Source organism: Anastrepha obliqua, chromosome 4 (assembly GCF_027943255.1).
Source record: "Anastrepha obliqua isolate idAnaObli1 chromosome 4, idAnaObli1_1.0, whole genome shotgun sequence".
NCBI classification, from domain to species: Eukaryota; Metazoa; Arthropoda; class Insecta; order Diptera; family Tephritidae; genus Anastrepha; species Anastrepha obliqua.
Window position 1 is genome coordinate 100,169,647 of NC_072895.1, and position 26,253 is coordinate 100,195,899.

At 35.1% G+C, this 26,253-nt stretch overlaps 1 protein-coding gene across 1 annotated transcript; it reads right to left on the reverse strand.

Moving 5' to 3' along the window:
- Positions 1 to 8,707: 8,707 nt before the first annotated feature.
- Positions 8,708 to 13,912, reverse strand: LOC129244304 (uncharacterized). Its single transcript, XM_054881920.1, has one exon. The coding sequence runs from the start codon at positions 13,910 to 13,912 to the stop codon at positions 8,708 to 8,710; it is 5,205 nt and encodes a 1,734-aa protein (XP_054737895.1).
- Positions 13,913 to 26,253: the final 12,341 nt, after the last annotated feature.

Sequence of the window (26,253 nt, forward strand, 5' to 3'; positions counted from 1 at the left end):
TCTGCCGAGCGGCGACCGATATTAGAAAAACGCTTTTCCTATTATTTTTGTGTTTCATGCACGGAGATTCGAACCTATGCACTTACGATTGATAGTCAGACGCAACCCATTCGGCTGCGACGGCAGTAGGAAAGCTTTAAAACATAAGAAACTCATGGAAGCCATTGGTCGAAATGCGCTAACTCATAAATATTATTTAATCAAGTTTCTCTAAACAGTTCCATGTATCTGTTAAAATTGATTTTTCAGGTGGCAACGCTAAATAGTGAGGGTATAACAATAATAGTAATCTGTTAAAATGTTCTTTAAATGGAATATCCACTAATAAGAATTATCTTAAATAAGCGTAGAATTGCCAGCAACACCATGCACACATCAGGGCTCTAAAAATAGCACCAAATTTGTGCAAAATATGAACAAATAAATAAATTATTTCGAGAAAGACCGATTTTCGATATTCCACTTACTTGAATTGATTCATAGATGGAATCGCAACTAAAAAGTCGCTTGAAACTTATTTCGAAAAGCGTCAATTAATGTATTATATTTGTATTATAGTTCATTCAGAAATGGTACTGTATCTCTAATCAGAAGACAAAATTTACAAAAAATATTATTTTTCTTTTCCGGGTTGTTCATTTGCGTATTCACCGAATTGCAATTCTAAGCTCTGGAATTTAGAAAATACTCGCAACAGAAGCTAACACACTTTGACTACTATTCTGTTTCAAAAGATACACCTTTTGTAGCTATACATGTACCCTTTATATGTAGGCACATACACACATACACACACACGTACGCAGTTTTAACTTTTTGCGCAGCACACAATATTTTTTTATTTTATTTTTACTTCATTTGCCTGAGTCCATTCAGCTACGTGCTCCCATTGAAATTAGAAACTGGATTTATTTTGTTGTGTAACAAAAACATAAATTCTAAATTCCGAAACTGGTTTGCTTCCATTTCAAACTTACTGTTGATCGTGTACGGCGTATTGTTGTAGAACTTTATGGAAGGGCTAGAACTGGAAGCGTATCGCATTGTATTTGTGCAGTTAATAAATTTGATATTTTCAAAAGCAACAAAGGGTACTTTATACATTTTTAAGTACGCACACATATACAGATTGTTATACTATACATATGTATTATATATAAATACAAAGATACAGTTGTGGGCATAAAATATGGAGAGGTAGAAAGCTTGCATTGCAAGGATTATAAAGGATGGTTAAGTTTCGAGGGCCGGTGTTGATTTTGAATAAAATACAATTTTTTTAGAAAATTATTGTCATTTCTCTTTATTATGATAATATTGGTATGGCTCAATTACGTATGAAGCAAAACATCGGCCAAATGACCTCGGCGGCCTTGGTTAAATTTCAAGGGCCGATGTTGAATGTGAACCACACCTAAACGTCAGCGACACTGTTCGACTTCTTTCTTGGGGTTATTTGAAAGAAAAGGTGTACGTCGATAAGCCAGCAACAATTCAAGAGCTAAAGGATGAGATAATTCGTCACATTAACGACATAGAACCTCAATTATGCCTCAGGGTCATCGAAAATTTGAACCATCGGATGGAGGTGTACCATACGTAATTGAGCCATACCAATATTATTATAATAAAGAGAAATGGCAATAATTTTATAAAACAATGGTATTTTACTCAAAATCAACACCTGTCCTTGAAACTTAACCATCCTTTACAATTTCAACGTTCGTTCAAAAATTTTCTTTGATTTTAAAGCTTCCAAAACTAAGAATTCAATCACTGCAGGATACATTATTTTTTGCGAACTGTGACACGTCGATACTAAATGATTTTGCAAACAAAGAATAATTGACAGATTGTAATGAAAGTTACTAAAACAAAATGTTCAAAACGCTTTTTTTATATTATATTTTTGCTATTAAATACATTTTGCGTCTCATTAATCATCTAATTTTGCTTTGAATAACTAAAAACAATTAAACAAAACACAACTATTTGAAGTGATGGAAATCTTTATTTAGACCTTTACGCGCTCCATTACTTGTCTGTTTGTATAGGTCAGCTATCTAATTCACGAATGTCAAACATGATTGTTGTACGCAGCCATATGCAAAAATTATAAATCTTACGAGAGGGGGATTAATTTTGTGCCACTTGTATAACTGAAAACAGAAAAAATGATTTCCAAATATTCGCAACGAAAAAAGTGATGTAGCAAAATCTATTTTTTTGTGTGTTTGGGTACCTGTTTTTATGACCGCAACTGTATGACCAACATACATACACAACTTACATACAAATATTTTAATTTCTGCATGCATATATATATATAATATATGATTTATGATTTTTTAAAAACCTGGTGGCTATTTATAGTTCAGTCAAAATTAAAATAAAAAAATTCAAAAACAAAATGATTTTATTGCTTCATACAAAATTATATGAAAGTACATAAAGTCATCTAGCTTCATTATCCACAAAACCATTTATTAGCCATGTATGAAGTAATAAATTTCAAATTTCATGGTTTGTTAGGCCGCAAAATGGGTGATTGCCTTGCAACAAAAAATCATAAAAATCTGTTAGAAATTAATTCATGTTAATAGAGTGCAATAACCTTTTCGTAAGCTACAGGCTGTGAATTTGTATATTAATATAATTATTGCATAACACAAACAATGTTAGGCTAATCCATTGAGAGCAAAAATGTGAAGGGATGCCGTATCTTTTTATTTGGCGAATAACTTCATATAAATTTTGCTTTAAATAGCCCATTAAATAAGACCTTCCAGTTACACCAAGGGGGCTGAGATGCTTAGAGAACGCTTAGGTATTACATGCGAAGCTCAAAGTCTAACCTAATGTTAGTTTTTTAGTTAAGAAATTTTAACCGAGTACTCAAAAGAGTCGCTCGATCTATGTATCGGGTGTACAACTAATTAATTTCGTATTTGTTACTAACCTCATATCTATTTATGCAGTCAATATTTTGACAGTGACCGCTATTCTAAGTTAAAGCACGCCAAAAAATCAAATAAATTTGATATGTCACAGTGAATATTATTGTAGTAAACAGATAATTTTGTTTTATTACAGTCAAAATGTCAAATTATGTTCCAACAAAACAGCATTTGCGGGGAGGTTTGCAACAGAAGCACATCATTTACTCTCCGAAGCTTATCCTGAATATGCTCCAGAGGTTAGAGTATGTCAGCAGTGGTTTGCACGATTTAAAAGTGGTGATTTTGACACAGAAGACAAAGAGCGATCAGGTCTATCAAAAAAGTTTTCAGACGAAGAATTGGAGGCATTACTCGATCAAAATCCATATCAAACTCAAGAAGAACTTGGAAAAATATTGGAAGTCACTCAACAAGCCATTTCTAAACGTTTAAAAGCAGCCGGATACATTCACAAACAAGGAAATTCAGTGCCACACAAATTGAAGCCGAGAGACGTTGAGAGGCGATTTTGCATGTCTGAAATGCTGCTTAATCGCCACAAAAAGAAATCGTTTTTGCATCGTATTGTCACTGGCAATGAAAATTGGATTCATTACGACAACCCAAAGCATAAAAGATCATATGTGAAGTCAGGCCAACCAGCCAAATCGACACCAAAGCCGAATATTCATGGTTTGAAGGTCACGGGAGAGCTATACAGGTAACAATTACAAATACGTTTGAAGCAAGCAATAGCCGAAAAACGGCCAGAATGGGTGACCAGACACGAGAAATTGATTTTTCATAATGACAATGTTTGGCCACATGTTGCAGTACCGGTTAAAAATGATTTGGAAAATACCGGATGGGAAACTCTACCTCACCCGCCTTATAGCCCAGACATAGCTCCTTCTGATTACTACTTGTTTCGGTCGATGCAGAATCACCTTTCTGGAATACGGTTCCCCAATGTTGAAGGTATTAAAAAATGGCTTGATGACTTTCTTGGCGCAATAGATGAGAAGTTTTTTTGGGATGGAATCCATAAATTGCCTGAAAGATGGGAAAAAGTTGCCGCTTCCGATGGACAATATTTTGAATTTTTCACTTTTATACTTAATAAAAAAATACGAAATTAATTAGTTGTACAGCCAATATATTAGGGTGCCTTACCAAGAAAAAGTAGATTTTTTCCAAGGAAGTTATCAAATTTATTATATTTCGCAAACATATTAACATTTTCGTGGTTTTTGCAGATTTTGAAATACTTTCAAGAAGGTTTTTATGAATAAAATTCGTTTTTCAAAATATTTTTCAAAATTAAAACGCACAACGGTAGCAGGCCTTATGAAGAGGGAGTAGCGATGATATAGTTTCGATTCGATGAATATCATTTTATGTATATATACGAGTTGAACTGTGCTAAACAACGTAAGCAGTGTTGAACGTAGCGAGGACGGCGGAGTTGAACATCACGGCCCCGACCATGGAAGAATTTGAATCTGCAATACGTAAGCTGAGAAACGGCAAGGCGTGTGGAGAAGATGGCATCACAGCCGCACAAACAACAGCAATCAAATACGGCGGATCAGCTGAACAACAAAACTTATGCAAAAAATCTGGGAAGATGAAACAGTTTCACGAGACTGGGAAGTCAGTTTAATATTTCCGATTCATAAATGAAGAGACAAACGCGACTGCAACAAATTCAGAGGTACAGCCCTTTTAAGCTCTGCATAAAAAATTTTCACTAATTCAGAGATTCACTAGCTCGTCAAAAACATTAATCCTGTAGCATAGTATACTCTGGGCGAGTAGCAATGTGGATTTCGAGCAAATAGATTAACGACAGCTCAGTCTTTCGTAATGTGCCAAATCTTCGAAAATATTTACTAATAACTTTTACTGCCCATTGTCATGCATTGCCTACTTCTTGACTTTAAAAAAGCTTTCGACATCTTCGACAGAAATAAATAGCTTTTTGTTCTCCGTTGGCAAGGCGTCGCTGATACCTACGACCTTGGCAGAAACAGTATCCTAAATAAGTCAAACAATGAGATGCTATACTAGAGATTACTACAATTTTTAAATTGGTTTTAAACTTTGTCACGTGCGAAATCAACCCAGGTGCAACCATTTTCACGAAGAGCATTCAGATCTGTGGCTATAGTGACGCCCACTGTGCGTTAAAACTCGTTAATAAAGCAAAGCCAGACAAAATTAACGCCGATAAGACAAAATTCCTCATAAAGTGAAGGAATATGTACTACTCGCTACAGCCACCTGGAAGTTAGTACACCAACTTTGCAAAAAGTGGAAACTTTCAAATATCTGGATATAACCCTTAGCAGCCTAGCGGACCCCCTAAGCTGCGTAAGCGATAGAATCCAAGCTGCCCACAAAAGTTACTTTTCACATTGAATTTTTTTTTTTAAACACCAGGCCGAAAAAAGTCGTTTCGAGATAAATGAGCTTAAAGTTTGAGGTACAGCAGCGCGGGGACCGCTCTCTACCTAGTTAATGGGCTGTAGAAGCTTTAATATTGGGAATTTTCGCATGAAAATTTCACAATATATTCTTAAGATACTATAATTTCGAAATATCGACATAACAAAAAACCGATTTTTTTTAATTTCTAGACCACCGGGTCCCCTTAAACTGCTCTAAAAGAAAGTGATCCCCAAATCTATAAGACTCTAATAAAACCAATACCAACCTATGGCTGGGTTATGGCCATCAAAATTAACACTAGATTGCGTAGTAAGTCATTTTGACTGCCTTTTCAGGTGCAATTAGAAAAGCAATTACGTATATAATGACACAATTTCTTAGAATTTTGTGACTTTTTGTACAACATATAAATGCGTTTATTAATAATTGTAGTTACCTCCACCACGTACTAACTTTCAGTCTTTCTAGTGTTAAGAACCACCTCCTACGCTTTGAGCAAACGATACTGAGGAGAAAACTTGGTTCAGTAAAGAAAGCTGTGGGGGCCTATGGAATAAGACATAGCAACGAAATGGAATAAGAACGAGCAACTGATAATGAGCCAAAACATTGTGCGCCTTGCTAAGACGCAGAGCTTACAATGACTTGGACAACTACTTTGAATGAACGACAATTCATCGTAGATGACCAATGTTGACAATGAGTGGACAGGATAACAAAAAAGACCTTCAACGCTTGGGTGATGGGTGGTAGAAAACGCGGAAAACCCCTAACAAGATGAATTGATCATATCCAAGAAGACGAACGATGCGTAAATGCTAGAAGAAGCGATGCAATGAACTGAGACATAAGGACAGATATAGTAAAGGAAACGCTGGCAAAACCCGGGCCGTCATTACTATGATGACGATGATAATGCTGATGATACTAGTGGCAATTATAAAACGCTTCTACAAAATATGTAAAAATAGTTAATAAAAATAAATATTCCAAAAGCTCTCATCTGAGGTGACAAAAGAAAACTTCTGCGTATCTAATCAATATTTTTTCAAACTTTTTTTTTTATTTTAAAGATTGAACATTGTCATTTATGAATGAAAAATAATATCGTTAAAATGACTGCCACGACTGGCTTGACAATAGGCCATTCGATCAACCCAATTTTTAAGTACATTTTCGATCCAATTTCATGAATGGCAACTTCGATTTCGTGTTTTAAAGCATCAATCGTCTCTGGATGGTTCGCATAGCATTTGTCCTTAACGCCTCCCCACAAAAAATAGTCCAACGGGCTTAAATCACAGCTCCGAGGCGGCCAATTGATATCGGAATTTCGGCTGATTATTCGGTTTTCAAAAACGGTAGCCAAAAGTTCGAGTGTAACTTTGGCAGTGTGACAAGTTGCACCGTCCTGTTGAAACCAAATTTCGTCCATGTCATCCTCTTCAATTTTTGGAAACAAAAACTCGTTGAGCATGTCACGGTAACGCTCACCGCGAAAGAAGAAGAAGACTCACCACTTTGGAAATAGGTTTTCAATATGTCCGGATTTTGTTCAAGCGTATAGCGTCCCATTTCGTAAATATCAAACCTTTCAGTAAATTATGAACACATTTGACATGTCATTTGTTTTACCATTCTCAAAAAAATAGGTGGTTCAAAAAGCAAACGCTGGCCCACCCGTAGGTACCTAGCCTGATTGTTAAAATCCCTATTGCCAACTTTCCTTCCCAAACACCAGATCACGACGTTCATACGTCTGAGACTGGGTCATACTAAACTAACACACGAACATCTTCTCCTCGGCTCTCCTTCCCGGACTTTTAAGTTTTGTGGAGGGCATCTCTCAATCAACATATCCTAGACCTCTGTCCAAACCTAACCACCAAACAGAGTACTACATTTTGAACTATGGTACCATCCACTTTATTAAATAATGTTACCTTTGACAATATGATTGAAGTATACAATTATATGAAATGTATTAATAGGTATATCGGTCCATATTTAAATTGTTCAGTTAGAAATAAGTCATTTTGTTATCATCATTAAACCATGAAGGCCCTAGTAGCCAGTGGCCTAATTAAGTTAGGATTATACTGTATATATTCCCTATAAATAATAATAATAATATGTAATAATAGTGCTTTCATATAAAGCACAGGTTCGGAAAATCACACGGATCGCTTCATTTTATTTTATCATCATGGCTGGGCACCGGTCGGGTCTTCGCCTGTTGTAGGATATGCCTCCGATTGTCTCGGTTTCGTACCTGTGTCCTCCCTGCCCGAAATCCCGATAAGCCTGCGTCTTCTTCTGCGCCGTCTATCCCTCTAAGCGGCGGGCGGCCCCTTCTTCTCTGTCCGTGGCTTTTACCGAAGAGTAACTTAAGAGAGGTGGATAATCCGTGTTAGCTCGCAATATGTGACCTGCCCATCTCAATCTGTTAATTATGATTGTGGTTATCACAGATGGGTGTGCATATAGTTCTTCGAATTCATGATCGGAGCGTTTACTCCACTCGCCTTTACCGCATATCGCGCAAAAAATTTTTCGCAGAGCTCTCCTCTCGAAAATCCGTATCTTCTGTTTATCTGCATCTTTGAGTGTCCGGGTTTCACTACCATATAGGAAGATGGAAATTATAATTGAGCAATACAGTGAAATCTTTGTTTTTCTGTCTAGGCGGTGACTCTTTAGGTATTAACACAGCCGAAAATAGCAGCGGTTTGTCATAAGGATTCTGTTGCGGGGAGAATCCTGTTCAAAAATGTTGCGGGGAGAATCCTGTGTGCGGCTACAAATCTGTTGCGGGAAGAACCAATAATGTTGCAGGTAGAAATTGATGCGGGAAGGACCAGTAACGTTGCAGGAAGAAACCGATGCGGGAAGGATCAATAACGTTGCAGGAAGAAACCGATGCGGGAAGGATCAATAACGTTGCAGGAAGAAAAATAATTCGGGAAGAATCTTGTATGCGGCTATAAATCCATTGCGGGGAGAGTCCTCTATCCTTAATGCTGCGGGGAGAGTCCTGTATCCAACAATTGCCCAAAATAATGAAACTTGCTGCTTCAATTGACAAAGTTACAATTTTTTCTCACAATATTTTACAAAAATGTTCCGTATTTATACACATTTCTTTACAAACAAAACCTACTTAACTCACAGAAAATTATAACAATTTAACAAAAGTTGAAAAACAATAAAGTATTTTATCTAATATTAAATTGAACTCAACATACCGCCGCCCTTGAACTATCTGAATAAGTTCAAAACAAAATATTAAAAAGAAAATGAAAAGCCTTGAAAAACATTTACGATAAGTTATTAGTTTCTTCATGAAATAAATCTCCTCTCGTTGGCAAAAGGCAAAGTTTGACTATAGGGCGAACCAATTCGCCATGCGGTGTTTTCAACGTAACTACTCTTACGCGTCCATCGGTGCCATGATGGCATTTGATCACTCGTGCAATCGTCCACTTCGTCGGAGGATTAGGCTCGTTGAATACAGCAACCACATCCCCTTCTTCAATGTTGCGTGAAGAACGAAACCATTTAGTGCGACGTTGTAAGCTCACGAGGTACTCGTCTCTCCAACGACGCCAGAAATGTTGTCTCATGGCAGAAATTGCTTGCCATCGCTGTCGAAGATTTCCACGAAACCCTTGACCCTCAGGTTCCGGTATTGACTTCAGCGGTTCACCGACTATGAAATGTCCGGGAGTTAAAACTTCTAAGTCACCAGCAGCTTCAGAGTTGTCACAGAGTGGACGAGAGTTTACGCAAGCTTCTATTTCAGTCAAAAGTGTGTTGAACTCTTCGTATGATAGTGGAACTTCTCCTAATACGCGTTTTAAATGATACTTAACACGTTTAACTCCGGTCTCCCAGTAACCTCCCATATGGGGTGCAGCCGGTGGATTAAATCGCCATTCGATATTCGAGACCGCAAAGAAAGAGCGAAGTTTAATATCAGCCATGCACTGTTGAAATGCAATGCGCAACTCCTTCTCGGCTCCAACGAAATTTGTACCGTTATCTGATGCCATGACCTTACAAAATCCTCGACGATTGGTGAACCTTTTAAACGCATTTAGGAAAGCTGGTGTTGACAGGTCACCAACAAATTCGAGATGCATCGCACCAGTGCACATACAAATAAACGAACAAATGTAGCCTTTGGTAGCCTTAGCTCCTCTTCCTTGGGTGAATTTGTAGAGGTAAGGTCCAGCGAAGTCAACAGCAGTGTGAGTAAAACAACGGGCGTAGGTTGTACGAATGACAGGTAGATCACCCATGACTTGTGTGGTAAGATTGCGGTTCAAATAAGTGCATTTCACGCACTTATGGTATATATTACGGATCAAGCTACGAGCGCCGATAACCCAATAACGACGTTGTAAGACAGTTTGCATAATTCGGGGCCCAGCGTGCAAAGTGACCTTGTGTATTTCGCAGATTATTAACTTAGCAAGCGGACAATTCTTAGGCAAGATAATGGGATGCCTAACATCTGGAGCGATTTCATCGTTTTTTATTCTTCCTCCAACACGTAGAACACAAGTCCCATCCAGAAAGGGCTGCAGACGCAAAAGACTACTGCGAAGTGGGATTGGTCTTTTAGCGCTGCAAAGAGAAATTTCATTAGAAAAATATAACTGTTGCGTATACCTTATTAGGCGAAGTTCAGCTTCAAATAACTCTTGGCAACTCGGTGTACCAAAACGCTTTATAACATTAAGCCGTCTGTTAGCCCGAATGTTAGTCAAAAAACGTAAAACATAGGAAATAACTCGACGCAGCTTAGAATACGATGAGTATTTTGTCATCACGGACCAATGATCTGTAGAATTAATCACATGGGCACGAATACTCTTTCGTATGCCCAGCTCTGTAGTGTGCTCTTTAGATTTTTTCTGCTTCCACAATTGTTCAGTGCTTTTCAGGAAAATAGGACCAGCCCACCACAATTGATGACGTAATAATTCGGAGGGAGTTATACCTCTTGAAGCACAATCTGCAGGATTCTGTTCAGAACGAACGTGGTTCCAACATTCGGGAGGCAAAACTTCTTGAATATCAGCGACGCGGTTGGCTATAAATGTCACCCATCTGCTGGGGTGAGCTTGTAACCATGCCAATGTTATAGTAGAGTCAGTCCAAGCGAAAAGCGGATAACGGAGATCAGACCAGCAGTGCAGCACGCTTCGCACTAGTTTAGCAGCAAGATGAGCGGCGCATAATTCAAGACGTGGCAACGTTGTCGGCTTAAGCGGAGCTACCTTGGTTTTCGACGAAATTAATGACACAATAATGCTACCGTCGCTTTGTGTTGTTCGTGCATACAAAACGGCGGCGTAAGCCCGCTCGGACGCGTCTGCGAATACGTGCAATTGCGTAAATGACCCAGCTACTTCAGTACCAAACCAACGTTTCACCTTCAAATGTGCCAGTTTCTTGAGTTCTATGCGATGCTCCAACCACTTCGTTGCGATAGACTCAGGAATGATATCATCCCAACCTACCTTAGTGCGCCATATGTCTTGAAACCAAATTTTTGAATTTATAGTAGCGGGAGCAAGCAGGCCCAGAGGATCGAAGAGCGTACTTGCATCTGATAGAAACATGCGCTTGGTCAACTTAACTGGCGGTTCCCTCAAGTTAATAGCAAACGTGAGATAGTCTCCTTCTGTGTTCCAGATAAGACCTAAAGCGTGAACATCCTTATCGTCGACAATATAATGTGATATGTTCGTAGATGCATTAGAAATGCTTGCGATTAGCTCAGCGCAGTTCGATGCCCACTTACGAAGTTCAAACCCCCCTTCCCTCAATATTTCGGAAATATTTTGCTGCAACAATCGAAGTTCTTCTTTACTAGATGCACCAGTAAGTAGATCATCCATGTAAAAATCCTTGAGAATAACACTAACAGCCCTAGCACAATCATTCGACGAATCTCTTGCCGTCTGTTGAAGTGATCGGACAGCTAGATGAGATGCAGCTGCCACTCCGTACGTTACGCGAACCATGCGAAAATCTTGGATAGGCAGGGATGGGTGGCTACGCCATACGATGCGTTGCAAATCGGCGTGTTTTAAGGATACGCAGATTTGACGATACATTTTGGCGACATCTGCTGTTACAGCATAGCGGTGTGTTCTAAAGCGAAGTAAGATGGAGTATAAATCTTCCTGCAATTGGGGTCCTATAAATAATGCGTCATTCAGCGAATTTCCGGAAGTTGATTTTGCGGACGCGTTAAATACAACCCTCAATTTGGTCGTGGTACTACTTTCCTTTAAAACAGGATGATGAGGCATATAATACGTTGGATTCATAGTCTCTGACGTGACCTGCATATGTTTCATATCAATGAGTTCATTCATGAATTCATTGTAGCGTAAACGAAGATCGGAATCACAAGCGAGTCTTCTTTCAAGTCGTAACAAATTCCGGATAGCAAAGTTTCGCGACTCTCCCAGAGCTACATCGGGCTTCAGCGGCAATTCGACGACAAACCGTCCATTAGGTTCCCTTCGATGCGTTGTTTCAAAATGGTCTTCACAGTAACGCTCCTCATGCGTAAGATACGTTTTTTGCGGAGCTTCCTCTAACTCCCATAACTTGTTCAATGCTCGATCCAAATGAACATCGCAATGTAACGACTGTAAGCGTGGCATGTCAGGCTCAGATCCATTCACGCTTCCAAACAGAGTCCACCCAAAGACCGTCAGTTGAGCCATAGGAGCTCCAGATGGACCCTTACGAAGTTCTGTACAGATCAGTTGATCCATAACGTCCATTCCAATCAATATATCGACCCGTCCAGGCTTCATAAAATGGGGATCGGCTAAAAACAAACCTCGGATATGTGGCCACGATGAAGTAGCTATAGTCTGTGTTGGCAAGTCGCTTGTAATTTTAGACATAATTAACGTTTTGACAGTAAAGCATTGATTTGTAGAGAAAGAAGAAAGAGAAAGTGATACTTCACCTCTAGCTCGTCCTCCTTGCGCTGACCCAATTCCAGTAATGTTAACTTCAGATGTTGATCGCGGCAGGCCTAAGCGTTGCACACACGCTTCAGTTACAAAGGAAGCATGTGATCCAGAATCGAAAAGTGCACGTGCGGGCTGCCAATTACCAGAGCAGTCGCGTACCTTCACCAATGCGGTGGATAACAGCACAACTCTTTCTACAGCTATGGGTGGATTGGAGCTCGAGTTCAAGCATGAAGAAACGCGTGGAACGTCGACGCTTGCTGGAAATTCACAAGTTTTTGCGCTTACCTTTGATGTGGCGTCAGCAGCACATAACGAATGCGTCGCGTAATTGTTCACTGCGGTAACGGTCGTTGACTGCAAAGCACCGTGCAACAGAGTGTGATGACGTTGTTTACACATGCGGCAAGTGGAAGCACTGTTACAACGGTCTTTATAGTGACCTGAACTTAAGCAGTTGAAGCATATGTGTCCTTGCTTCACGAACTGTGATTTTGTAGACAAGTCCAATTCACGAAATTTTTCACAACTGTAAATTTTATGAGGTCCACTACAATATGCACACACGTTACTTTGTTTTGATACCGTGTGGAACACATTTGTCGACTTGCTTGATGATGCAGTTTTAACCTTAATTGGTACTGATGTTGTTGACGACGAAAACATCGATAACGATCGGCATCTTATCTCTAAAAATGTTATTAGTTGCTCAAAAGATGGAGGATCATCACTAACGAGCGATAACTCCCACTGCTTACGCGTTTCGAATGCCAACTTACTGACGACCTCATGTACCAACCAATCATCCCAAAACTCAATCGGACGACCCAACGCTTTAAGCTCGCGAATATGCTGTTGGAACGCATCAATTACACCTTTGATTGCGTCAGCATTGGCATGCGTAGCTCTTTTAATTTCAGCCAACGCGCGAAGATGAGATTCCACAATTACACGAATAACCTTATACCGCGATGTTAATAGACCCCAAGCTTCAACGTAATTTGCGTCACATATTTTAAAACCACTGATAATTTTCAACGCGTCACCTTTCAAGCAGCTTCGGAGATAGTGCAACTTTTGTCCATCTGTTAAAGCAGAGTTATTATCAACTAACGAAGAAAACGCGTCGAAAAAACCAATCCATTCTGTAGAGTCACCGGAGAATGTGGGCAACTCCATTTTCGGTAAACGTATAACCGTGGACACAGATGCCTTTGTGGAGCTATCTTGCGAATTAGTACGACAATTTTTCACGCGGCTAAAGTTAGCTGAAGCTGTAGAGTACCAAGTTTCGGCTTGGATACGCACATTTTCTTCAATTTCAATAACATCGGCACCACACGTAATTTCTACAGCGTCTTGAGCAACGTTAAAACGAACCCACTGTTCACTCAATAACTGAAGGTAGCTTGCAATATTTTCTGCATCCATAGTGAATGCCTCATCAATACTTTTTGCCATATACCGTTTAATGGCATTGAGAGCGGAATCGCGCGTTTTAGTGGAATTCGACATTTTTAATATGACAGAAAAGCAAACGACGGGTTTTTAGAATTTTCGCGATGTTAAATGCAGGAACGGCTGCACAAACGTACACACAATGCACAAAAATAATTTTCTTAATAATCGTTGCGCCTTTTGCTACGCGTATGTATGTACACAAGCGAATGCGTATATGCAAAAGGCAAGCGGAGTGACTATATCCGGCTCGAAGGACCAAAAATGTTGCGGGGAGAATCCTGTTCAAATCTGTTGCGGGAAGAACCAATAATGTTGCAGGTAGAAATTGATGCGGGAAGGACCAGTAACGTTGCAGGAAGAAACCGATGCGGGAAGGATCAATAACGTTGCAGGAAGAAACCGATGCGGGAAGGATCAATAACGTTGCAGGAAGAAAAATAATTCGGGAAGAATCTTGTATGCGGCTATAAATCCATTGCGGGGAGAGTCCTCTATCCTTAATGCTGCGGGGAGAGTCCTGTATCCAACAATTGCCCAAAATAATGAAACTTGCTGCTTCAATTGACAAAGTTACAATTTTTTCTCACAATATTTTACAAAAATGTTCCGTATTTATACACATTTCTTTACAAACAAAACCTACTTAACTCACAGAAAATTATAACAATTTAACAAAAGTTGAAAAACAATAAAGTATTTTATCTAATATTAAATTGAACTCAACAGATTCTGTGGCCGATGTCTGCAGAAATTTTGTTGTCATGATTAATGATTACCCCAAGGTATCTAAATTGCTTCACTACTTCGAAACCATAGTCACCGATTTTTAGTATTTGACCCACCTTGTGTCTGACATTTTGCTGCTCTCTCAATACTTGCGAAGGCTTCTTTCAAACTCAGCAGCGAGGATGCGACTGTGTCTATGTCCGCGTAAGTCAGCAATTGAACCGATTTAAACTCTCGCGACGGATTGTTCTGAACTCTTACTACGTTCCTTACATTCTGCATGGTCGAACATGTTAAACACATTAGCTTATCGGGAATACCGAATTCTGCCATCGCTAAAAAGAGCTGGTCCCTAGTTATGCTGTCAGCTGCTTTGAAGTCTATGAAAAGATGATGCGTCGGCATGTCGTATTCGCGAGACTTTTCTCAAATCTGTCTTAGTACGAAAATCTTCCCTTTTGAAAACCAGCCTGGTAGCTACCAAGGATGCGTTTAGCATGCGGTTTAATATTATACTCGTACTTTACTATAACAAAATTAAATGGGATATAAAACTGCATACCCAGAAAATTACTAAAAATTTAAAATTTTGAAAATTTTGCTGATAATTTTTTGAAATTTTTAATTTTTTTTTTTTAATTTTCTTAAAGGATTGAAAATTTGCTTTTCAAAGTTTTATTATAATTTTTGTTATAAAAAGTACTAAATTTTTATAAAAAAAATCCAAAAAATGTAGCTGCATAAATATTGCGATTATTAATATATAAAAAAAGAAGTGATTTAATTATATGAGTCCAAGTGTATATCAAATGAAAATTGTATTACAAACTATAAATATTGTATTCCTCGTCATTTTCAAGTGCTTTGTAATCTGCCTACAAATATTTCATTCCACGTAAGGCAATCAAAACCGCTCTATTACTCATTTTAGTTGAGAAAACCAATTCAGTGACTTCTTTTTGTAAGGAAATTTATTTAAAAATATTTATAGAAACAACAATGACGCATAGAGAAGACGAGCCATACAACACGGGAGGCTCGCTAACAAAGTCTACTACGTCGCACAATGCCCCGCCCTCGCCAACGGTAAGCAGCATCATTAGTTCGTTGATGAATCGTCGTAAGCAGATCTCAGCATAAGCGTATGCAGATTGATGTTTGTTTTATGTAAATTATTAAGCCTGTGCGTGTGTGGGAAATGTAAAAATGTAAATATACAGGCAGTCAAAAAAGATTCTATACTGTAATTTTTTTTTTTATTATTCACAATGTTCTTCATGCTAAGTTTTTTTGTTAGTTTTGCATGGAAATATATGATAGTTTTTTAAGATAATAAAAGCATTTTTTCTATCAAGCGTTCGAGGGTTGTACGAAAGAATTGTTTTGAAAATATCAGATATGCGAGGCAGCGCATAAAAACAAAGCACGTTTGCCAGCAATAAAAACAGGAAGAGAAAGAGTTTATTCACCAAAAATCTTATATCTATAAACGCTTTTTGAGTGTTTAGCCGAGCTTCTCCTATTATTTGTGGCGTGCGTCTTGATGTTGTTCCACAAATAGAAGGACCTACAGTTCTAAGCCGGCTCCAAATGGCAAGTTTTTTTTATGAGGAGATTTGACACTGTCTGCCGAGGCGCGACCGCTATTGGAAAAAATTGTTTCGTGTTTCATGTACAGAGAAACGAACTTATCCACCTCCGAATGGTAGTCACGAACCAACTCATTTGGGTACGGCGGCCGAAAAAAATCTACTTATAAATATGTACATAAGTACAAAGCAGGGTTGCATTTAATACCATGAAGGGTCGTACTATTTTACTTTTCAGCAAATAATATAAGTGCAAGACTGTCAGAAAAAAATATTAAAAATCAACGGGAATATTCAGCAACTCGAAATTTGCACGTTGTTAGACTAGAATTAAATGAGATTTTCAAATTTCTTATTCGAAAAAAATTTAAAAATTCTGAGTCGGAAATTTTGATGAAAATTTCATGGAGTTTTTTAATTTATTGATTTTAAGTTTCAAGTTAGAAACAGCTTTTTATTCTTGTTTTATTATACCAAATTTACTATGTCCTCATAAAGGATCTCTCTAGAAACGTGCCCAAATTATGGTTTAATATAAAAAATTTAAAAATTTATATTCCTTCATCTTTAACAATTTTTTTTTTTCAAAACATAGCACTTAAACAACTTAAAAATTTACATAAAAACACCGGTACCTTCTAGAAATTATTTCCAACTGATATCTAGGTGTCAATTTTGAAAGACTCTTTATTATACATACTTCCATAAAAAGTTAACGAAAAAATTTATCAAAAAAAATTCTGAATATTGTAAAAAAGAGTCTTAAAAATTTTCTTAGAAAACCGATACAGTCTGGGAATTATTCACTATTGATATTTAGGTATCCCATTTGATACACTCTTTTTTATATATTTTTATAAAAAGTTAACGAAAAAATTTACCCAAAAAAATTTTTTGAATATTGTAAAAAAAAATCTTAAAAATTTACTTAAAAAACCCATACCGTCTGGGAATTATTTACTACTGATATCTAGGTGTCACTTTTGAAATACTCATTTTTATATATTTTCAAAAACAGTTAACGAAAACATATATCAAAACAAAAATTCCTAATACTGTAAAAAAAAATCTCTGTACCAAAATTTGTTTGACGCACTGTATAAAAGTATATATGATATTTAGGTGTTTGTATTTATAAATATGAGCAAATTCAAGAGTGCCAACACAAACTTGTTTTGTTTGTTTTTCCCTGCAATTCTGAACCGCAAAAGCACTGGAAAAAGTACAACAATACACACTTTCCAAATAAGGTGTCTGTGGTAATGCGAACGCATTGGTTATCAGTGGAAGGTCAGGCTGCATATGTGCGTCTGGAGGTCCACAAGTGTTTCTGTTTCTGTTTCAGTTTTTTTATATTTTGTTTTCTTTTTTTTTTTTTCTGAGTATTGCGCGCAGAGATGTAAGTTTGAACGCTTCCAACTTTAATTAAGTATGACTAATGGTTGACTAATTGCAGTACAATACCAATTGGCCTTTGGAGGTATTTTGAAATTTGTGTACGTAGATATGTATAAGTATGTACATTCACACATACATGCATATGTATTGGTGCGCGTATATTTGCATGAATAAATATGCACTTTTCAAATTTTAAGTGTAGGCATGCATGTACGTATGTATGTAAATATTTGCCGGTTGGTGTCTAAGAGGTCTCACGACCTCAAAATTGCGCCAAGCAGTTGTTCAAACGCAGAGCAGCTTACATACAACAAATGTTTCCACACATACATAAATATAGTGTAAGTATATATGCATGTATGCAAGTATGGCTGTCTGCATGCACACGCCCGTTTCTGTGGTGTTTCTAAACTTAAATTATTCCAACTTAATATGGAAAAAAAGAAAAACTAGATAGAATAAATTAAATTCATACTACAAGCAACGAAGTGGCGCCACCAACTAAAGCGATAACTCAAACCATTTTCGCGTCACTGCTTGCTTCAGGCAATTTTGAGATAAAAATTTAAATAATAAATGCCAAGCAATGTTGGATTTAATTGAGTTAGGTCAGTAGAGTTTTAATTGATAACAGCAATTAAAATATTTTGGCGAGTACGCAATGGGCACAAGTGGAAAACTGAAAAGCTGGCATTTTAAAATTATTATTATGCATACACACATGACCAAGAAAATAGGTATGCAATGCTTTGAGGTGCCCTATGCTCCGACTAAGAGCTATAATACATACAGAGGGAGGTTTTTTTAATGGAATTCTTTAGTTCTTCTTAAAATTATCATCTATGGTAAAACGAAAAAAAATCGTTCCGATTTTGCCTACTTTTCTGTTGTTTTTTGAAGTGAAACTTCTTAGGCGTCGATGGACGAGCGAAAATGGAGAGTAAAATTTCAAGGTCATGCAACGTTTTGGGCATTTCCGTCCCGCGAGAGAGAAAAAAGATATAACGTCGAGGAAAAGGAGAGAGAGAGAGAACTATACCTTATATATATCTTAGATGTACTTTAGGCGATTTTTCCTCAGTTTTTCCTTGTGGTTGATAATTTCTAGTGCGAAATAACAATAATTACAACAAATGAGTGAAAGAATGGCGCTGATTGTATGCTGCTTTTCATTGAACCTTCCGTTGTTGTAAAAGGTGATAGGCAAGGAGGATCGCTGTGATGACCTCACTTTTTGCAATCGATATTCACACTTGGTAATATGAAAACATTCTTATAATACACCCCTGAGGATCGATGCAATTAAAGTGAGGGAGGAAGAGATATGAGATTTTTTAGAAAATATTTGGTTGATCTTCATTCAAATTCCCATACCTAATCTATAAGAAAAGAGAAAGACAAGAAAGAAAGAAGGAAATGGTAGGTAGAAAGCATTGGGGTTAAAGACTTATTTTGTCTTAATTTTTGCGGTTTTAAGGGGGCAGATACCTGTAAACTTTCAAAAAAAAATTTTTCTATTAAAATTTTGATATAATCCTTTAAGAATATGTCAAAAAATGTTTAGAACGTGAATTTAAGTATTTCTTATATAATAGATCGTCAACCGTGACGACGCTATTCTTTGCGTTCGAGCGCTGCGAGGGGTATGTATAGTTACGTTGCCGACTTTAGACGCGTTTTTCTCAAAACTATATTTTTCGAATTGGCGTACACGATAAGTCGAAAAGTTATTGACCGATCTCCCTGAAATTTTGCACACATATTTTTTATGATATTAGTTTTTATGTGAATTTACAAGTTTTCGAAAATTTTTCAAAAAAAGAACTTATTTTTTCGAAGCAAAAGTAGTAGGAAAATTCGCCCCAAAACTCATTTTTTTAAGCATTTTTTTCCGTAAATTTTTTAACCATTTGCTTTTAATTTATGTATAGAAATTACGACATTAATAAACAAAAAATGTTTCATTTCTTGTATTCAGTTCACTGACGCCGATGCTACAATCCCCGCCGATTGAAAAGCTCCGCTGCGACCTTCCCGGAAGTATTGCGTGTACAGCCGCCATTTTAAATTATTAAAATAAAAAAAAAAATTGTATACTATTTTAATGTATGTATAAATAAACTGTATGCCAATTTTGAAAAAAATATTTTGACTTCTTCATTTTAAATAATTTTAATGAAAATCAAGGAAAATATGGCCGTTTACAGGTATTTGTCCCCTTAATGAAATTTTGCATATCTTTCATTGCAGCTAAATGAAATGAATTTATATACATGGCATTGGGTCGCATAGTAGAAACCAGTGCTTTACTAGTTGGTGCATTTCCATTTATAATGTACAAAAAGTGAGAAAAGGGAAGAAGGGGAGTCAGTTTTCGCTCAATTTTAAATGCGTGTAAAAAATTGTTGCTGGTTGTTGCGTTGTTTTCACGGCTTGAACTGAGTATACTTGAACTGAGTATGCCGTGAGATACAGACGAAATTTCACGCCTATTTCACCCCAATGCAATTTGTATGGATTTTGGCAGTTTTTTCATGTGAAACACGTACTTAGTGCTATGCTTTATGCATAATCGGCTATCTAATCTATTTTAACCACAGTTTGATGCTAAATCATTCTCATGTATTAGTACAAACAAACAAAATGAGATTTTCGAAATTTTCAAAATTTCAACATAAATGGTTTTTAAGTGAAATCAAACAAAAAACTTGTCACTAAATAATTGATGATACAAAAAATTCCATGTAGATGCTTTAAAAAATTGCATTTAAATTTTGTATATCATCTTCAAGACATGTGTGTACGTATGTATGTAAAACTCATGAGTTTTTTTTTAATTTCAATACTTTTCTCATGAATTTGACATTCAATTAGAAAAAAATTTATTTAAATTATGACCCCTACGGAGATGATCTATCCAAACTAATTAAAGCTGATATGCATCTACAATGTGTAGTTTTTTTAATAAGCGATATATTTGAGTGTGTTTGTGTGTCTATAACTATAGGTATTGTATAAAAATGTGTATCTGGAAACAGCTCTACCAGGCATGGCATTTTTTGACGATTAACTGATATGTCGTGACAGTGACAATCAATTAAGCTTACATATGCTTAGCTCTTTATGTAATTGTGAGTATGCAAGAGTGTGCCTGATATATGTATGTATGTATGTATGTATAGCTAATATATGAAGCTACGAGCTGTAAATGATATTCATCTGTTCAAAGCAACAGAATAATAAATGAAGCACTTTAGTTGTCAATAAATAGTAAATGGCAAAACTATGCAAGTCACCAAACTCAAACACAACAAAAACATATTTCAATCATTAAATGCATTCGTTGGATAGTCTAAAAAAATAATCAACAAATTTGACGTTAAATTCCAGAATATTTTAGAAAACTTAGATACTTAATGCTATAATATGTTCAAATATTATTTTTTTTTAGATTCAAACAAAAAATTGGGCATTGAAAATTTTCTTTCTTTCTCTAAATTTCAAATTATCGTGGACATAAATTTTTATTATCTATAATTTTTTGACCTTGAATTAATTGAAAATTGAAATTTATTAAAAATTGCACATTTTTGTCGCATTACCCTTTTTTTGCCATAAAAAGTGCCACAAACTCTTAAAAAGTTTAAAGATTATGGAAATTATCCTGCAAATTTTTTTTGCTCTCATCGACCAAATACGGAGAAAGTCAATAAAATTATAGATAAATAGGTAAAAAACAATCCCAATTTCGAGCCATATGAAAAAATTTTCCTTTTTTTTAAACCTCGAATTTAATAAACAAATAATAATATAATAATTTAATCCGCGTAAAAATACAAATTTTTAAGCTTTCTACTGAAAGTATTCAACCCAGAATGATACTCCACTATTTAATTTTACTCGATCTTAAACTTTTTCATATACAAAATATTTCACATAGAAAGCCTTAGGCTATCTGCATATAAAATTATTTGAATTTAACTCACAAACTTAGAGAGTTACTTTCATTTAAACAAAAAGCGCGATAGTTGCCTTAACCTAACGATTTTCATGGAGCCCCTGCAGATAGACTACTTTTTTACACAAAATATGCCGCAGCTCTAGAGTATGGAAAAAGTTCAATTGGGCGTTAATAATTCTTCCTTTTTGCGCGAAATTTTTATTAGAAACGCAAAGAAAAGTTAATATTCATTTACAAATTCATCATCAATCAGCTTCCACTGCAGAGCGTTTTATGGAAAAAATAGAAAATATAATAAAGAAATAATAAATAGAGACAAAAAGAGGTAAATTTTTCCCAAATTTTCTATCTTATCCGCACTAATTTCAGTGTCCCCAATTATTATTTACTAATATCTCCCGTTCGGAGTCTGTTTGAAACTGTAGGTCCCTCCATTTGTGGAACAACATCAAGACGCACGCCACAAATAGGTAGAAGAGCTCGGCCAAACACCCAAAAAGGGTATATGCGCCAATTATATATATAATATATAGAAGGTTACACACTTAAATTTGTACAAAAATATGTTAGTAAATTTAGGTGTTAAAATGGACTACAAGCCAGCTGATGTTTCATGTAAAATAGATCCTTTTTCAATTCGACAATTTACCAGAATAGGCAGAATAAATATTACTGAAAAAACTCAAGCCTGCTCTAAATTATGCATAATCTAGACTTTACGCCAAAAAGAGGATTTTGTATTATTTTTGTATTTTATTACATTATTTTACTATTTTATTTCTAACTTAATATTTTTATTTCCTTTTGCAGCTATAATAGACTTTCATTGTTAAGATTTTATTTCTAGTAATTTTTAATTTAATTCTGGTAGTTCTTTGGCATAAAAAAATTTCAAATCGAACGCTTCCGAAGGTTGTATGCCGTCAACCTTTATCATTAAAATCTGTGCATTATTTACGTTTCCACACGCAGTGCGGAAATGTCGTATGTGAAATCGTCAAGATACCATTTCACCATTTCAACTCAACGGAAAGTTTTATTTTTACAACTGTTTTCTGCCATTAAAAAATAACTCCTTCAACTCCATTTTTTGGCTTTTCGAAAATATTTGTTTCACACACTTATATATAATTGATTTTTTCGTCAATTTTCGGCATTCAAATTTAATATCGAAATATCTCTCCATGATAAATCAGTCTTGAGACTGAAGGCCTCGTAGCCAGTGCTGCGTTTATGGGATACTTCTGTTTTATAGGATACTCACCATTTGCTCTTAACTTTTAATTCCTTTTTAGCAGACTAACTTAAGAAAATCTAATAACTTCATCCTAAAATGTACTTAGCTTTCTTCTGCTAAAAAAAATTTCAAAAATATATGACTTGAGGCTTGATTAGTTCAGATTCGTATTTTTCTTACTTTCTTATCCTTCTTATCAGTGCCAAAAGCTAAGAGCTGTAACAGCATCAATTGAAGGAAATAGTCTGGGTTTACCGAGTACTTTCATTAGACAATGACACTTGCCCCTGTACCAGCAAAGAGACAATCAGTCTGAGTTTAAAAACTTAGATCGTTTTATTCGTCCTACAGATCTGACTTGTCAGCCCACATCTGGTCCATTTACTATTTGCCAGTTCAATAAAAGCCGATAGGGCTAACTAAATATGCAGATATGGTCACGATAATAGCACAGACACGTTTTGCTCAGCTTTGAGTATTCATTTTTTTTATATACAATATTTTTTTATACTACATCAGAAATCATAAAACTCAAAATTTCTAGCTTTTTTGTCAGAATTTTTAGAAAAATTCTGGGTACGCAGTTTTGTAGACCATTCAATTTAGTTATAAGATGTATAGTTTATTTATTTATTTATTTACTTATTTATTTATTTATTCATTCATTTATTTATTTATTTATCTATTAAGTCAATGAATATAATAGATTCCTATAGACTAAGTAGACATATTTTAAGTTTAATACGCATTAAAAAAAAAAGTTAAATTAAACTATTTATAATAAATATTCAAGAATTTCAAAAGGCGATCTTTTGAAAATAAAAAATCTATCTAAAAAAATTTAGAAATTTTATTGAACTCAATTTAGGCTATATTAGTAAGAGCATTTCGAGCATAAAGAGATTTTGAGAGACCAACATAGAAAAACTCCGAGCTATGAAGAGCTCTGTTCGAAATATTAAAGAAAATCTTCTCAAAAAGCACCTGCTAGTCAACAGCACCACAGATCAAATCAAAAATGAAAGACAAGATAAGATTATTCTCCTGATCTGTAATATGTAAGTTGGAAGTGGTTCGAAAATCGCATTGATTATAGAAAATTTTTTTTACTAGCGGCCTTGTGCATTGGCTCCATATAACAAATGCTCGATATTTTTTTTTTCGTTTTTTTTTTGCGGTTGTAAGTTTTTTATAAAATCTTTTTGAATATATAAATCAATTTGTATTCTGTAAGTCGTATTTGTATTCTTTATATCCTCATATATTGAAAAAAATCGGTATATCGTCAAAGTTATCCAACATCAATGCGGGTTTTGCGCCACTATACTAAAATTGAATCACATTACAAGAATGGACGGTACGAGGGCGCAGAGGACGACATCAAGGAACTTAGGATAACGAACTGGAAAAAAGGCGCAAGTGTTCGAGACGTATGGAGGTCCTACGTGCGGCAGGCCAAAGCTCACAAAGAGCTGTAGAGTCAAACGATGATGATGACTAAAATTGAATCGACCATAAAATTGCATTCTCAAGATTTTTCTCAAAATTCTAACTAAAAGGTGTGAAGCTTTAATGAAAATTTGTTGAATTTTTTTACAAAGTGCAAAGCTTAGTTTTAGATATTTTTTCGTACTCTTTTTTTCAATATAACCTACATTTTTTATAAAAAATATTGAAGAGGCCATAAAATTGCATAACCAAAATTTTTCTAACAATTCAGTCTAAACAGTTTGAATTTTTGATGAAAATTTGTTGATTTTTTATATTTTATACGACGTGCGCAACTTTGAGCTACTTTTTTTGTATTATAACCTGTTTTTTTTTATAAAAGGTGAGAAAATAATAGTTTAAAGTTTTAAATTTTCATGAAAAGTTTATTGATTTTTTCTAAATTGTATACAAAGTACAAAACTTTGATTTACTTTGATTTTATTTTTTTTGGTATATTTTTGTAAAAGTAGAAAAGAAATAATAAATTTAATTTTGAAATTTTGATGAAAATTTGTAAATTTTTTTTTTAATTCTTTACTAAGTGCGAAACTTTATTACACAGTGTTTTGTTTTTCGTATTATAAGCTACATTTTTTATAAAAAGTGGGAAAATAATAATTTTAAGACTGAAATTTTGATGAAAGTTTCGTCGAATTTTTAAAAAATTTTACAAAGTGTGAAACTTTGATTTACATTGTGTTTTTTTGTATTATAATCTACATTTTTTATAAAAAGTGAAGAAAAAATAATTCTAAGTTTGAAGTTTTGATGAAAATTTGATCAATTTTCTTAAATTTTTTACAAAAGGTGAGTTTTTTTTTTTGTGTGTATATTTCTTTGTAATAAGTGAAGAAAAAAGAATTTTATGTTTGAAGTTTTGATGAAAATTTGATAAATTTTTTTAAAATGTTTTTTTTTTTTTTGTTAGATTGCGTTTTTTCTTTTTGTATTGTAACCTATACTTTTAATAAAAAGTGAAAAAATTTGTATGTAATGTTTTACATTTTGATCAAAATTTTGCTGAATTTTTTTAAATTGTTTTGTCTTAAATTATCATTTTTTTTTTGTTTTTGTGAAATTATTAAATTGTTTTTTTTTTTTTGTACGATAACCTTTATTTTTATAAAAGTGTTGAAAATTTTGTAGAATTTTTTTAAATTCTTTTTTTTTGTGTTAAATTGTTTTTTTTTTTTCTTTTTGTATTGTATATTATAAAAAGTGAAAAATAATTTAAAGCTTTACATTTTGATGAAAATTTTGCTGAATTTTTATAAATTGTTTTTGTTTTTTCGTAAATAATAATTTTTTTTTTTTTGATTTTGTTAAATTATTAAATTTTGTTTGTTTTTTTTTTTGTATTATAACCTATATTTTTATAAAAAGTGCAAAAATTATAATTTACAATAATTTAATAAATAGTCCAATCCTTGCAAAATGTCGCTGTGCTATTATTGTGGCCATGTCTGTACCTAGAAAACCAATTATACTACCTCTGAAAAACACGAAAAACAAACTTTCGAAAATTTATTCTATGCATTTTCATTTCTCTCCCCGGCCACAATGCGTGCGCAGTGCAACAGATCGCGCCATTGGGAAATTAAAAAGAAAAACGAGCAAATTAAGTCCATTAACACTTGCACAGGACAGACGCAAATAAACATAATATTTCAACAAGCAAGTAAATGAACTCAGATATTCACGAGTCACTTGGCTGGTGGCAGAGGGGCGTACAACAATAAATGAAAAATTACGTCAGCCACCTTGAAAGTCAACATTTATGCGCGCAATCAATTCTACATACTATTATTTACTTATTCACTTATGATCAATGGTATAAACATAAATTCTTGTGGCATACAGCTGCGAGCCTTAAATCCAGCTCATGTCTTGGAATGGAAATGACAGCGCAGCGAATCACCGATTTATAATGAAGTAATAAATGTGAAGTTAAATAAATGTGAAATGATGCCGTATTTACTATAAAAATAATATT

Coding starts and splice junctions, on each gene's coding strand:
- LOC129244304 (XM_054881920.1), bottom strand. CDS start 13,912: ATGTCGAATTCCACTAAAACGCGCGATTCCGCTCTCAATGCCATTAAA.